The sequence below is a fragment of the Bombina bombina genome, chromosome 3 (genome assembly GCF_027579735.1).
Source record: "Bombina bombina isolate aBomBom1 chromosome 3, aBomBom1.pri, whole genome shotgun sequence".
Taxonomy (NCBI): domain Eukaryota; kingdom Metazoa; phylum Chordata; class Amphibia; order Anura; family Bombinatoridae; genus Bombina; species Bombina bombina.
In genome coordinates this window covers 48,883,470-48,897,010 of record NC_069501.1, presented here as the reverse complement: position 1 = coordinate 48,897,010, position 13,541 = coordinate 48,883,470, and the positions used below count along the sequence as shown (strand labels likewise).

Sequence of the window (13,541 nt, the reverse complement as noted above, 5' to 3'; positions counted from 1 at the left end):
ATGGAATGTAAAGGTTCCAACGGAACCCCTTGCAGAACTGAAAGAACTAAATTCAGACTCCATGGCGAAGCCACAGGTCTATAAACAGGCTTGATTCTGACTAAAGCCTGACTAAACGCTTGAACGTCTGGTACCTCTGCCAGACGTTTGTGTAAAAGAATAGACAAAGCAGATATCTGTCCTTTTAAGGAACTAGCTGATAATCCTTTCTCCAATCCTACTTGGAGAAAAGACAATATCCTGGGAATCCTAATCTTACTCCATGAGTAACCCTTGGATTCACACCAAAAAAGATATTTTCGCCAAATCTTATGGTAGATTTTCCTGGCGACAGGCTTTCTAGCCTGAATCAGGGTATCAATAACCGACTCAGAGAAACCACGCTTTGATAGAGTTAGGCGTTCAATCTCCAAGCAGTCAGACGCAGAGAAATTAGATTTGGATGCTTGAAAGGACCTTGTATTAGAAGGTCCTGCCTCATTGGTAGTGTCCATGGTGGGACATATGACATGTCCACTAGGTCTGCATACCAGGTCCTGCGTGGCCAAGCAGACGCTATCAGAATCACTGAAGCCCTCTCCTGCTTGATTCTGGCAACCAGACGAGGGAGGAGAGGAAACGGTGGAAAAACATAGGCCAGACTGAAGGACCAAGGCGCTGCTAGAGATTCTATCAGCACCACCTAGGGATCCCGGGACCTGGACCCGTAAAGAGGAAGTTTGGTGTTCTGACGGGACGCCATCAGATCCAATTCTGGAGTGCCCCATAGCTGAGCAAATACCTCCTGGTGGAGTTCCCACTCCCCCGGGTGAAAAGTCTGACGATTTAGAAAATCCGCCTCCCAGTTGTCTACTCCTGGGATGTGAACTGCTGAGAGATGGCAGGAGTGATCCTCCACCCACCTGAATATTTTGGTTACTACTGTCATTGCTAGGGAACTCCTTGTTCCCCCTTGATGATTGACGTAAGCTACAGTCGTGATGTTGTCCAACTGAAATATGATGAATTTGGCCGCAGCTAGCTGAGGCCATGCCTGAAGCGCGTTGAATATCGCCCTCAGTTCCAGAATGTTTATCGGGAGAAGAGCTTCTTCCTGAGACCATAAGCCCGGAGCTTTCAGGGAGTCCCAGACTGCACCCCAGCCCAACAGACTGGCGTCAGTCGTTACGATGATCCACTCTAGTCCGCGGAAACACATTCCCTGAGACAGGTAATCCTGAGACAACCACCAGAGAAGAGAATCTCTGGTCCCCTGATCCAGCTGTATTTGAGGAGACAAATCTGCATAATCCCCGTTCCACTGTTTGAGCATGCATAGTTGCAGTGGTCTGAGGTGTATCCGTGAAAAAGGGACTATGTCCATTGCCGTTACCATTAGTCCGATTGTCTCCATACACTGAGCTACAGATGGCCGAGGAATGGAATGAAGGGCTCGGCAAGTGATTAAGAGTTTTAACTTTCTGACCTCCGTCAGAAATATTTTCATTTCTACCGAGTCTATCAGAGTTCCTAGGAAGGAAACTCTTGTGAGGGGGGAGAGAGAACTCTTTTTGATGTTCACCTTCCAGCCGTGAGACCTCAGAAAGGCCAATACAATTTCCGTGTGAGACTTGGCTCTTTGGAAAGTCGACGCCTGAATTAAGATGTCGTCAAGATAAGGCGCCACTGCTATGCCCCACGGTCTTAGAACCGCCAGGAGGGATCCTAGCACCTTTGTGAAAATTCTGGGAGCAGTGGCCAACCCGAAAGGAAGAGCCACAAACTGGTAATGCTTGTCCAGAAAAGCGAACCTAAGAAACAGGTGATGATCTTTGTGGATAGGAATGTGCAGATACGCATCCTTTAAATCCACGGTGGTCATATATTGACCCTCCTGGATCATTGGTAAGATTGTCCGAATGGTCTCCATCTTGAATGATGGGACTCTGAGGAATTTGTTTAGAATTTTGAGATCCAGGATTTCTGAAAGTTCCCTCTTTCTTGGGAACCACAAACAGGTTTGAGTAAAAACCCAGCCCCTGTTCCGCAATTCGAACTGGGCGGATCACTCCCATAGTATGTAGGTCTTCTACACAGCTTAAGAAACGCCTCTGTGTCTGGTCTGTAGACAGATGAGAAATGTGGACCCTTCCCCTTGGAGGGGAGTCCTTGAATTCTAGAAGATATCCCTGGGATACAATCTCTAAGGCCCAGGGATCGTGTACATCTCTTGCCCAGGCCTGAGCCAAGAGAGAGAGTCTGCCCCCTACTAGATCCGGTCCCGGATCTGGGGCTACCCCTACATGCTGTCTTGGAGGCAGCTGCAGGCTTCTTGGCCTGTTTACCCTTGTTCCAGCCCTGGTAAGGTTCCCAGGCTGACTTGGGTTGGGAAGCGGTACCCTCTTGCTTTGCAGCAGGGGGGGATGAAGCGAGACCGCTCCTGAAATTCCGAAAGGAACGAAAATTATCTGGTTTGTTATTTATCTTGAAGGTCTGAAATAATCTCTTTCAATTTAGGCCCGAAGAGGGTCTTTCCTTTGAAAGGGATGTTCAAAAGTTTGGATTTTGACGACACATCGGTCGACCAGGACTTTAGCCATAGCGCCCTGCGCGCTAAAATGGCGAAACCTGAATTCTATCACGAGTCCCGCATGGGGTCAGATATGTGGAACATTTTCTTAAAAACAGGAGGGGAAACGAAGGGAATACCTGGTCTATCCCACTCCCTAGTAACAATATCCGCAATCCTCTTAGGGACCGGAACACATCAGTGTAAACAGGAACTTCTAGGTACTTGTCCATTTTACACAATTTCTCTGGAACCACCATAGGGTCGCAGTCATCCAGAGTAACTAATACCTCCCTGAGCAATAAGCGGAGGTGTTCTAGTTTAAATTTAAAAGCCGACATATCTGAATATGTCCGAGCAGAACCTTTCCTGAATCGGAAATTTCTCCCTCAGACAGCACATCCCTCACCCCAACTTCAGAGCATTGTGAGGGTATATCGGATATGGCTACTAAAGCGTCAGCATGCTCAGTATCTGTTCTTAAAACAGAGCTATCACGCTTTGCAGGTAATACGGGCAGTTTAGATAAGAACTCTGAGAGGGTATTATTCATAACTGCCGCCAAGTCTTGCAAGGTAAAAGAGGAAGACGCACTAGAGATGCTAGGCGTCGCTTGAGCGGGCGTAACTGGTTGTGACACTTGGGGAGAGGTTGACGGCCTAACCTCGTTACCTTCTGTCTGAGAATCATCTTGGACCACATTTTTAAGTGCAACAATATGTTCTTTAAATGTATAGACATATCAGTACAAGTGGGACACATTCTGAGAGGGGGTTCCACCATGGCTTCTAAACACATTGAACAAGGATTTTCCTTGGTGTCAGACATGTTTAACAGACTAGTAGTAAAACAAGCAGGCTTGGAAATCACTTTAATCAAGTAAAAACACTTTGAAAAAAACGTTACTGTGCCTTTAAGAGATAAAAAAGCACACAATTTTGCAAAACAGTGAAAAAATGCAGCAAACTTTTCGAAATTTTTTACAGTATGTACCTAAAGCATTAGTAAGATTGCACCACTAGCAATAAAAACGATTAACCCCTTAATGCCCAAACCGGATCGATAGTAAGCCAAAAGACCGGTTAAAAAACGTTCAGCACCTTGCCACAGCTTTCTGCTGTGGCCCTACCTGCCCTTAGGAACCAGATTTGTGGGGAAAAAGCTTCTTATAGGCCCTCAAACTGCAGCCGGACCCTCCATGTGAAACAGCCTGAACTTCTAGTCAAATATAACTGCGCATCTGAGGCGCGAAATTAGGCCCCTCCCGCCTCACTACGGCGCTTGTGAGGCCTAAAGAAACACTCCCAAGTGTTTTAATAGCCATGTGGGTAACAACCCCTGAAAGAAAACCAAAGGAACCTTCAAAGTGTCTAAAAAAAAAACGATATTTTCAATAAAAACCGTTTGCCAAGAAAGTAGTGTCAACCAGCATAAACCAGCCCTGTTATGTAAGCTTGAAATTCCATACTTAGTCTCTGAATACAGCTTACCCTTCCCTCATGGGGATATTATCAGTCTTTTCTAGCATTATCACAGTCTTGTCTAGAAATAAATGACTGAACATACCTTATTGCAGCCTAACCTGCAAACCGTTCCCCCCAACTGAAGTTTTCTTGCACTCCTCAGTCCTTTGTGGGAACAGCAGTGGATTTTAGTTACAACATGCTAAAATCATCTTCCTCCATGCAGAAATCTTCATCTCCTTTCTGCTAGAGAGTAAATAGTACACACCGGTACCATTTAAAATAACAAACTCTTGCTTGTAGAAAATAAAAACTACATTTTTTTCACCACATTCACTTTACCCTTCCGATTGCTTAGAGCCGGCAAAGAAAATGACTGGGGGGTGGAGCTAGAGGGGGAGCTATATGGACAGCTCTGCTGTGTGCTCTCTTTGCCACTTCCTGTTGGGAAGGAGAATATCCCACAAGTAAAGGATGAATCCGTGGACTCGATACATCTTACAAGAGAAATATTTATTTATGCATATGAAAAGAACTTTACAATATATTTGCAGCTTGTTAGCGAACAATTTCTGCTGAAGCCAAACAATGTAGACTCAAGTCCAGACTGGCTCCTTCAAATAAAGAAAATGGGTGGGGTTTGACCACTAAAACACTTGCAGCAAACAAGGCGTTAATCTGTTCTAATAACATTCAGACTCTGCAGGTATGTTAAGCTATTATATGACTGCATAAAATATTACTACAAAGGTGTTTATAGGTTACAGAAGAAAAGGTAGAGAGAAGAGACTCCACTCCTGTGAAGTTACTTGGTCACATGGTCTGACCATAGCCCTCCTTGTCTCGTGGAAACAAATATGAAGATCACATGACGATGGAGAGAGGTCAGAGATCTCAACAAAGAAATACCCTGCCCCAGTTTCAACAACAAATTGCAAGATGAGCTTGTAGAGATATAAGTGGGTAGCCTGCTTCTCCTTCTGACATGAAAGCTGGATGACCCAACAATCAGCAAGTGCCTGTGTGCCTCTTTGCGAACTGATTGGGTATGACAACGGTCAGTTATAACAAGCAGTCAGGGATATAGTGTAGCCTAGGCAAACAGGGTTTAGATGAGGCAACAGATTTTGAAGGCTGGCTCTAGGGCATGACAGCTTTCCCATCCTAGTTTCTACAAATGTTTTTTTTTCTACAGATAAATGGTCCCTGGTTTACCACAAATTCTTGGCCTCCATTTGTGAGAGATATATGAAATTTGAGCTAAAATTGTTAGGGCATCACAGCTGCAAGCTATGGACTTATCACCTTTCCTATTGTAAGAAAGCACCAAGAGACTATGGGCAACATCAGTGTGTTGTCTTCAGTAATGTATTTTATATAGGAGGAGAAATAGTGGTTCTTTTGAGTGTTTCTCAAGTGTTTCAGGTGCAGGCTGTTAAAGGATCATAATACTCATATGATAAAACACTTGAAACTGATGCAGCATAACTGTAAAAAGCAGACAAGAAAATATCCCCTGAGCATCTATATGTAAAAAAGAAAGATATTTTACCTCAAAATGTCTTCAGCTCACCAGAGTAAGTGCTCTGTGAACAGTTATACTTCAGTTGCTGTCCGGCAAAAAAAAAAAAAAAAAAAAAAACAATAGCCAATCAGCAGTGCTGAGGTAATGTTTTGCCTTTGCTGTGAGATTTCATAGAACTTCCTTAAACTGAATAAGAAAATAACATGACTGTGCCTGCAGATGTACACTCCATAGCAAGTCCTGGGACAAGCATCCTGACTGGCTGCTTAAAGACTCTTTACATTGGTGTGAATATGTAGGAAAGTTGAAGTAAAATATCTTCCTTTTTACATAGCAATGTTCAGGTGATATTTTCTAGTCAACTTTTTACAGCCATGCTGCATCACTTTCATGTGCTTCAACATTTGGTTATCATGTCCCTTTAAGATCAGACCCTAAAGCCTCTCTGTCACCCTTTAGCCATATCCGACCTCAAGTCTTAGTCACCTGACTCTGAAGTCCCTCTGTCGGCCCCTATAGTTTGCCCAAGCCTCCTCAGTTGCAGTCTGTTGCTTTGGGTTCCCTTGTATGCTATTTCTCAAGTACTGTGCATGGTGCCTGTGTAGTGAAGAGGAGGGTAACACTGTGCCTGTCTGCACCACTACACGGCAGAAGTGTGACAAGGGTGGAACCAAAGGCCGTATCAGTCCTCACTGCACCACTCCAAGTACCAATACAATTTATAGAGATGCAGCTGCAGTTGGAACTCTATGTGATTTTTGTTACAAACATATTGGGTTAATCCCCCCACCCTCTGTAAATACTGTGTCTACACAGATGAAATGTGTATGATAAGAAGTGGGCGTCAGATAAAAATCACTGGCCTGGGGGTCTCACTGCAGCTCACGTGCCATGTGTTGTACAGCCCTTCGAACTAAATAGGTCAATTAGCTGCTCTGTATACTAATGGTGCAGTGAGACTTAATAAAGGAATCATTTTTTCACAGCAGGAGCAGCAGTTCAGTTGTGAAAACCCTTAGCTGAATATTAAGTTCTGCACAGAAAGGTGGAATAGACTTCCAATTTTAGCAGTGAACAAATCCTAGAAGGAAATTCTAGACTACCTGGGATATGTATAAGACTACACTTACTTATGCATCAGAGGGAAAAATGTTGTCAAAATCTGTTATAATAAAAGCAAGTAACCACACATAGGGCAAAGGTTCTCTGAATGGGATAAACTTCACTTGCAAATGGCCTAAGATAACCTGCAAGTGCAAACAAGGCAATTACACTGCAAAATAAATATTTTAAGTCTCTCTCTGCTTATTTTCACACACACAAAAAAAAAACAAAAAAAACTCGCCAGCAAGACCTGGACCCATAAAATGTAATTTGCTGTGAAAGAACTTCAGACTCAACCCAGGAACAACCCTGTTCAGCCCACTCCTAAGGCTGAGAGATTCATTATACAACAGGAAATAATGCAAACTTTGCACTTTTTGGTACTATTTTAACTGCATATTTTAAAATTATGTCAAACATTAAAGGTCACAACCCCTGAAAAGTCAGCCAACTACATATGTGCTACAGTGTGCCAGCCTACTACATATGTGCCACAGTGTGCCAGCCTACTACATATGTGCTACAGTGTGCCAGCCTACTACATATGTGCTACAGTGTGCCAGCCTACTACATATGTGCTACAGTGTGCCAGCCTACTACATATGTGCTACAGTGTGCGTGCCAGCCTAGTACATATGTACCACAGTGTGTCAGCCTACTACATATGTACTACAATGTGGCAGCCTACTACATATGTACTACATTGTGCCAGCCTACTACATATGTGCTACAGTGTTCCAGCCTACTACATATGTGCTACAGTGTGCCAGCCTACTACATATGTGCCACAGTGTGCCAGCCTACTACATATGTGCCACAGTGTGCCAGCCTACTACATATGTGCTACAGTGTGTGTGCCAGCCTAGTACATATGTACCACAGTGTGTCAGCCTACTACATATGTACTACAATGTGGCAGCCTACTACATATGTACTACATTGTGCCAGCCTACTACATATGTGCTACAGTGTGCCAGCCTACTACATATGTGCTACAGTGTGCCAGCCTACTACATATGTGCTACAGTGTGTGTGCCAGCCTACTACATATGTACTACAGTGTGTCAGCCTACTACATATGTGCTACATTGTGCCAGCCTACTACATATGTGCTACAGTGTGTCAGCCTACTACATATGTACTACAGTGTGTCAGCCTACTACATATGTGCTACATTGTGCCAGCCTACTACATATGTGCTACAGTGTGTCAGCCTACTACATATGTGCTACAGTGTGTCAGCCTACTATGTATGTGCTACAGTGTGTCAGCTTACTACATATGTGCTACAGTGTGCCAGGAACAACCCTGTTCAGCCCACTCCTAAGGCTGAGAGATTCATTATACAACAGGAAATAATGCAAACTTTGCACTTTTTGGTACTATTTTAACTGCATATTTTAAAATTATGTCAAACATTAAAGGTCACAACCCCTGAAAAGTCAGCCAACTACATATGTGCCACAGTGTGCCAGCCTACTACATATGTGCTACAGTGTGCCAGCCTACTACATATGTGCTACAGTGTGCCAGCCTACTACATATGTGCTACAGTGTTCCAGCCTACTACATATGTGCTACAGTGTGTGTGCCAGCCTAGTACATATGTACCACAGTGTGTCAGCCTACTACATATGTACTACAATGTGGCAGCCTACTACATATGTACTACATTGTGCCAGCCTACTACATATGTGCTACAGTGTTCCAGCCTACTACATATGTGCTACAGTGTGCCAGCCTACTACATATGTGCCACAGTGTGCCAGCCTACTACATATGTGCTACAGTGTGTGTGCCAGCCTAGTACATATGTACCACAGTGTGTCAGCCTACTACATATGTACTACAATGTGGCAGCCTACTACATATGTACTACATTGTGCCAGCCTACTACATATGTGCTACAGTGTGCCAGCCTACTACATATGTGCTACAGTGTGCCAGCCTACTACATATGTGCTACAGTGTGTGTGCCAGCCTACTACATATGTACTACAGTGTGTCAGCCTACTACATATGTGCTACATTGTGCCAGCCTACTACAAATGTGCTACAGTGTGTCAGCCTACTACATATGTACTACAGTGTGTCAGCCTACTACATATGTGCTACATTGTGCCAGCCTACTACATATGTGCTACAGTGTGTCAGCCTACTACATATGTACTACAGTGTGTCAGCCTACTACATATGTACTACAGTGTGCCAGCCTACTACATATGTGCTACAGTGTGCCAGCCTACTACATATGTGCTACAGTGTGTCAGCCTACTATGTATGTGCTACAGTGTGTCAGCTTACTACATATGTGCTACAGTGTGCCAGGAACAACCCTGTTCAGCCCACTCCTAAGGCTGAGAGATTCATTATACAACAGGAAATAATGCAAACTTTGCACTTTTTGGTACTATTTTAACTGCATATTTTAAAATTATGTCAAACATTAAGGTCACAACCCGTGAAAAGTCAGCCAACTACATATGTGCCACAGTGTGCCAGCCTACTACATATGTGCTACAGTGTGCCAGCCTACTACATATGTGCTACAGTGTTCCAGCCTACTACATATGTGCTACAGTGTGTGTGCCAGCCTAGTACATATGTACCACAGTGTGTCAGCCTACTACATATGTACTACAATGTGGCAGCCTACTACATATGTACTATATTGTGCCAGCCTACTACATATGTACTACAGTGTTCCAGCCTACTACATATGTGCTACAGTGTGCCAGCCTACTACATATGTTTCAGTGTGCCAGCCTACTACATATGTGCCACAGTGTGCCAGCCTACTACATATGTGCTACAGTGTGTGTGCCTACTACATATGTGCTACAGTGTGTCAGCCTACTACATATGTACTACAGTGTGTCAGCCTACTACATATGTACTACAGTGTGTCAGCCTACTACATATGTACTACAGTGTGCCAGCCTACTACATATGTGCTACAGTGTGCCAGCCTACTACATATGTGCTACAGTGTGTCAGCCTACTATGTATGTGCTACAGTGTGTCAGCTTACTACATATGTGCTACAGTGTGCCAGGAACAACCCTGTTCAGCCCACTCCTAAGGCTGAGAGATTCATTATACAACAGGAAATAATGCAAACTTTGCACTTTTTGGTACTATTTTAACTGCATATTTTAAAATTATGTCAAACATTAAGGTCACAACCCCTGAAAAGTCAGCCAACTACATATGTGCCACAGTGTGCCAGCCTACTACATATGTGCTACAGTGTGCCAGCCTACTACATATGTGCTACAGTGTTCCAGCCTACTACATATGTGCTACAGTGTGTGTGCCAGCCTAGTACATATGTACCACAGTGTGTCAGCCTACTACATATGTACTACAATGTGGCAGCCTACTACATATGTACTATATTGTGCCAGCCTACTACATATGTACTACAGTGTTCCAGCCTACTACATATGTGCTACAGTGTGCCAGCCTACTACATATGTTTCAGTGTGCCAGCCTACTACATATGTGCCACAGTGTGCCAGCCTACTACATATGTGCTACAGTGTGTGTGCCAGCCTAGTACATATGTACCACAGTGTGTCAGCCTACTACATATGTACTACAATGTGGCAGCCTACTACATATGTACTACATTGTGCCAGCCTACTACATATGTGCTACAGTGTGCCAGCCTACTACATATGTGCTACAGTGTGTGTGCCAGCCTACTACATATGTACCACAGTGTGTCAGCCTACTATATATGTGCTACAATGTGGCAGCCTACTACATATGTACTACATTGTGCCAGCCAACTACATATGTACTACAGTGTGTCAGCCTACTACATATGTGCTACATTGTGCCAGCCTACTACATATGTGCTACAGTGTGTCAGCCTACTACATATGTACTACAGTGTGTCAGCCTACTACATATGTACTACAGTGTGCCAGCCTACTACATATGTGCTACAGTGTGCCAGCCTACTACATATGTACTACAGTGTGTCAGCCTACTATATATGTGCTACAGTGTGTCAGCTTACTACATATGTGCTACAGTGTGCCAGCCCACTACATATGTGCTACAGTGTGCCAGCCCACTACATATGTGCTACAGTGTGTCAGCTTACTACATATGTGCTACAGTGTGCCAGCCTACTACATATGTACTACAGTGTGTGTGCCAGCCTAGTACATATGTACCACAGTGTGTCAGCCTACTACATATGTACTACAATGTGGCAGCCTACTACATATGTACTACATTGTGCCAGCCTACTACATATGTGCTACAGTGTGCCAGCCTACTACATATGTGCTACAGTGTGTGTGCCAGCCTACTACATATGTACCACAGTGTCAGCCTACTATATATGTGCTACAATGTGGCAGCCTACTACATATGTACTACATTGTGCCAGCCAACTACATATGTACTACAGTGTGTCAGCCTACTACATATGTGCTACATTGTGCCAGCCTACTACATATGTGCTACAGTGTGTCAGCCTACTACATATGTACTACAGTGTGTCAGCCTACTACATATGTACTACAGTGTGTCAGCCTACTACATATGTACCACAGTGTGTCAGCCTACTACATATGTACTACAATGTGGCAGCCTACTACATATGTACTACATTGTGCCAGCCTACTACATATGTACTACATTGTGCCAGCCTACTACATATGTGCTACAGTGTGCCAGCCTACTACATATGTGCTACAGTGTGTGTGCCAGCCTACTACATATGTACCACAGTGTCAGCCTACTATATATGTGCTACAATGTGGCAGCCTACTACATATGTACTACATTGTGCCAGCCAACTACATATGTACTACAGTGTGTCAGCCTACTACATATGTGCTACATTGTGCCAGCCTACTACATATGTGCTACAGTGTGTCAGCCTACTACATATGTACTACAGTGTGTCAGCCTACTACATATGTACTACAGTGTGTCAGCCTACTACATATGTACTACAGTGTGCCAGCCTACTACATATGTGCTACAGTGTGCCAGCCTACTACATATGTGCTACAGTGTGTCAGCCTACTATATATGTGCTACAGTGTGTCAGCTCACTACATATGTGCTACAGTGTGCCAGCCCACTACATATGTGCTACAGTGTGCCAGCCCACTACATATGTGCTACAGTGTGTCAGCTTACTACATATGTGCTACAGTGTGCCAGCCTACTACATATGTACTACAGTGTGCCAGCCTACTACATATGTACTACAGTGTGCCAGCCTACTACATATGTGCTACAGTGTGCCAGCCTACTACATATGTGCTACAGTGTGCCAGCCTACTACATATGTGCTACAGTGTGTCAGCTTACTACATATGTGCTACAGTGTGCCAGCCCACTACATATGTACTACGGTGTGCCAGCCTACTACATATGTACTACAGTGCATCAGCCTACTACATATGTGCTACAGTGTGTCAGCTTACTACATATGTGCTACAGTGTGCCAGCCTACTACATATGTGCTACAGTGTGTCAGCCTACTACATATGTACTACAGTGTGTCAGCCTACTACATATGTACTACAGTGTGTCAGCCTACTACATATGTGCTACAGTGTGCGAGCCTACTACATATTTACTACATTGTGCCAGCCTACTACATATGTACTACAGTGTGTCAGCCTACTACATATGTACTACAGTGTGTCAGCCTACTACATATTTACTACAGATGTACTACAGTGTGCCAGCCTACTACATATGTACTATAGTGTGCCAGCCTATAATCCCAGCTGGTTACTACAAAGTATCTGTGACTGCCTAACAAGTCATAAAGAGAGCACTGGATGCTTGAGAGAATCTCACCTGCATGGTCAGCCTTTGTCTCATGCCCTATATCTGCTGAGTCATGCAAAGCTCCGTGTTTGGGAAGGTCCCCAACACCGCGACTGTGTGCGCGCCGCCTTCTCCTCATACTGTTTGGTTTACTGCCATCTCCTGGCAAAAGATTTGAGGTCGATTCCTCCGCCAGAAGGTCATTCTCTGCAGAGGTAATAGTAATAATGTTAAATTAATAATAGTAAAATAATAATAGCAATAATAATAGTAAATAATAATATTAATAATAAGCATAGAAACATAGAATTTAATGGTAGATAAGAACTAAAAAGGCCCATCAAGTCTACCCAACTTTTTTCTTAGGGAACCGTTTGCATGTCTCAGGCATTTTTTAATTCCTTTCTTCATAGGGAGGAAACGGACATTGAAAGTTGGGGTGGTATAAGCCGACCATACAGGACCGTTTTATACTCAATTAGTGATTTGCTTTGCAATATTTCCAAACAACACACAGTATTTACTACAAGTTGTTTAAGTGCTAACAGACTCTACAGTGCTATGACAACATGTGCCTGATTACAGGGTAATATTTACAGAACAATTAAAAAGGACACAGGAGTCAAAACGAAACCTTAATAATGCAGGAGTGTGCACGTGTCTTGTGCTCTGTATAAAGGCTGTGCATGCAACAATATTTGTAACCGTTTTATTAATAAAGTGTGCAATACACATGCCCACTCTTGTGCCTACCTCAGTATGCTCTCATGGAAAGGAGTTAAGTTTCAACCAAGGAAATCAAGAGAAACAAGTAATCGTGTTAACAGAATTAAACTTTTTTTTTTTTTAAATTGCACACTATCTTAATCATGGAACTTTATTAGTGACCTCCATGTCTTAATGATAAAGGAGTAAAGCTCTGCTATAAGTTAATATAGAGGCGGTCTATGGGATAGCTGGGTCTGAGGTTAAATGCTAAATGACATAACAGGGGCATAAAGTGAGAGATATAAGCAAGAAATGACAGAAATGTTTTACCACAGACGCACATTTTGAGAATTAGATCAAGTGAACAGACATCACAACCTCTCCT

The 13,541-nt window shown here is 43.5% G+C and overlaps 1 protein-coding gene across 1 annotated transcript in view; it reads right to left on the bottom strand.

Annotated features, from left to right (window-relative positions):
* GRAMD1C (GRAM domain containing 1C) overlaps window positions 1–13,541 on the bottom strand; it is a 455,805-nt gene that overhangs the window by 14,492 nt on the left and 427,772 nt on the right. The window contains exon 14 of the mRNA XM_053705832.1: window positions 12,479–12,655. Coding sequence (XP_053561807.1) covers window positions 12,479–12,655 — 177 coding nt within the window. The remainder of the gene's footprint in view (window positions 1–12,478; window positions 12,656–13,541) is intronic.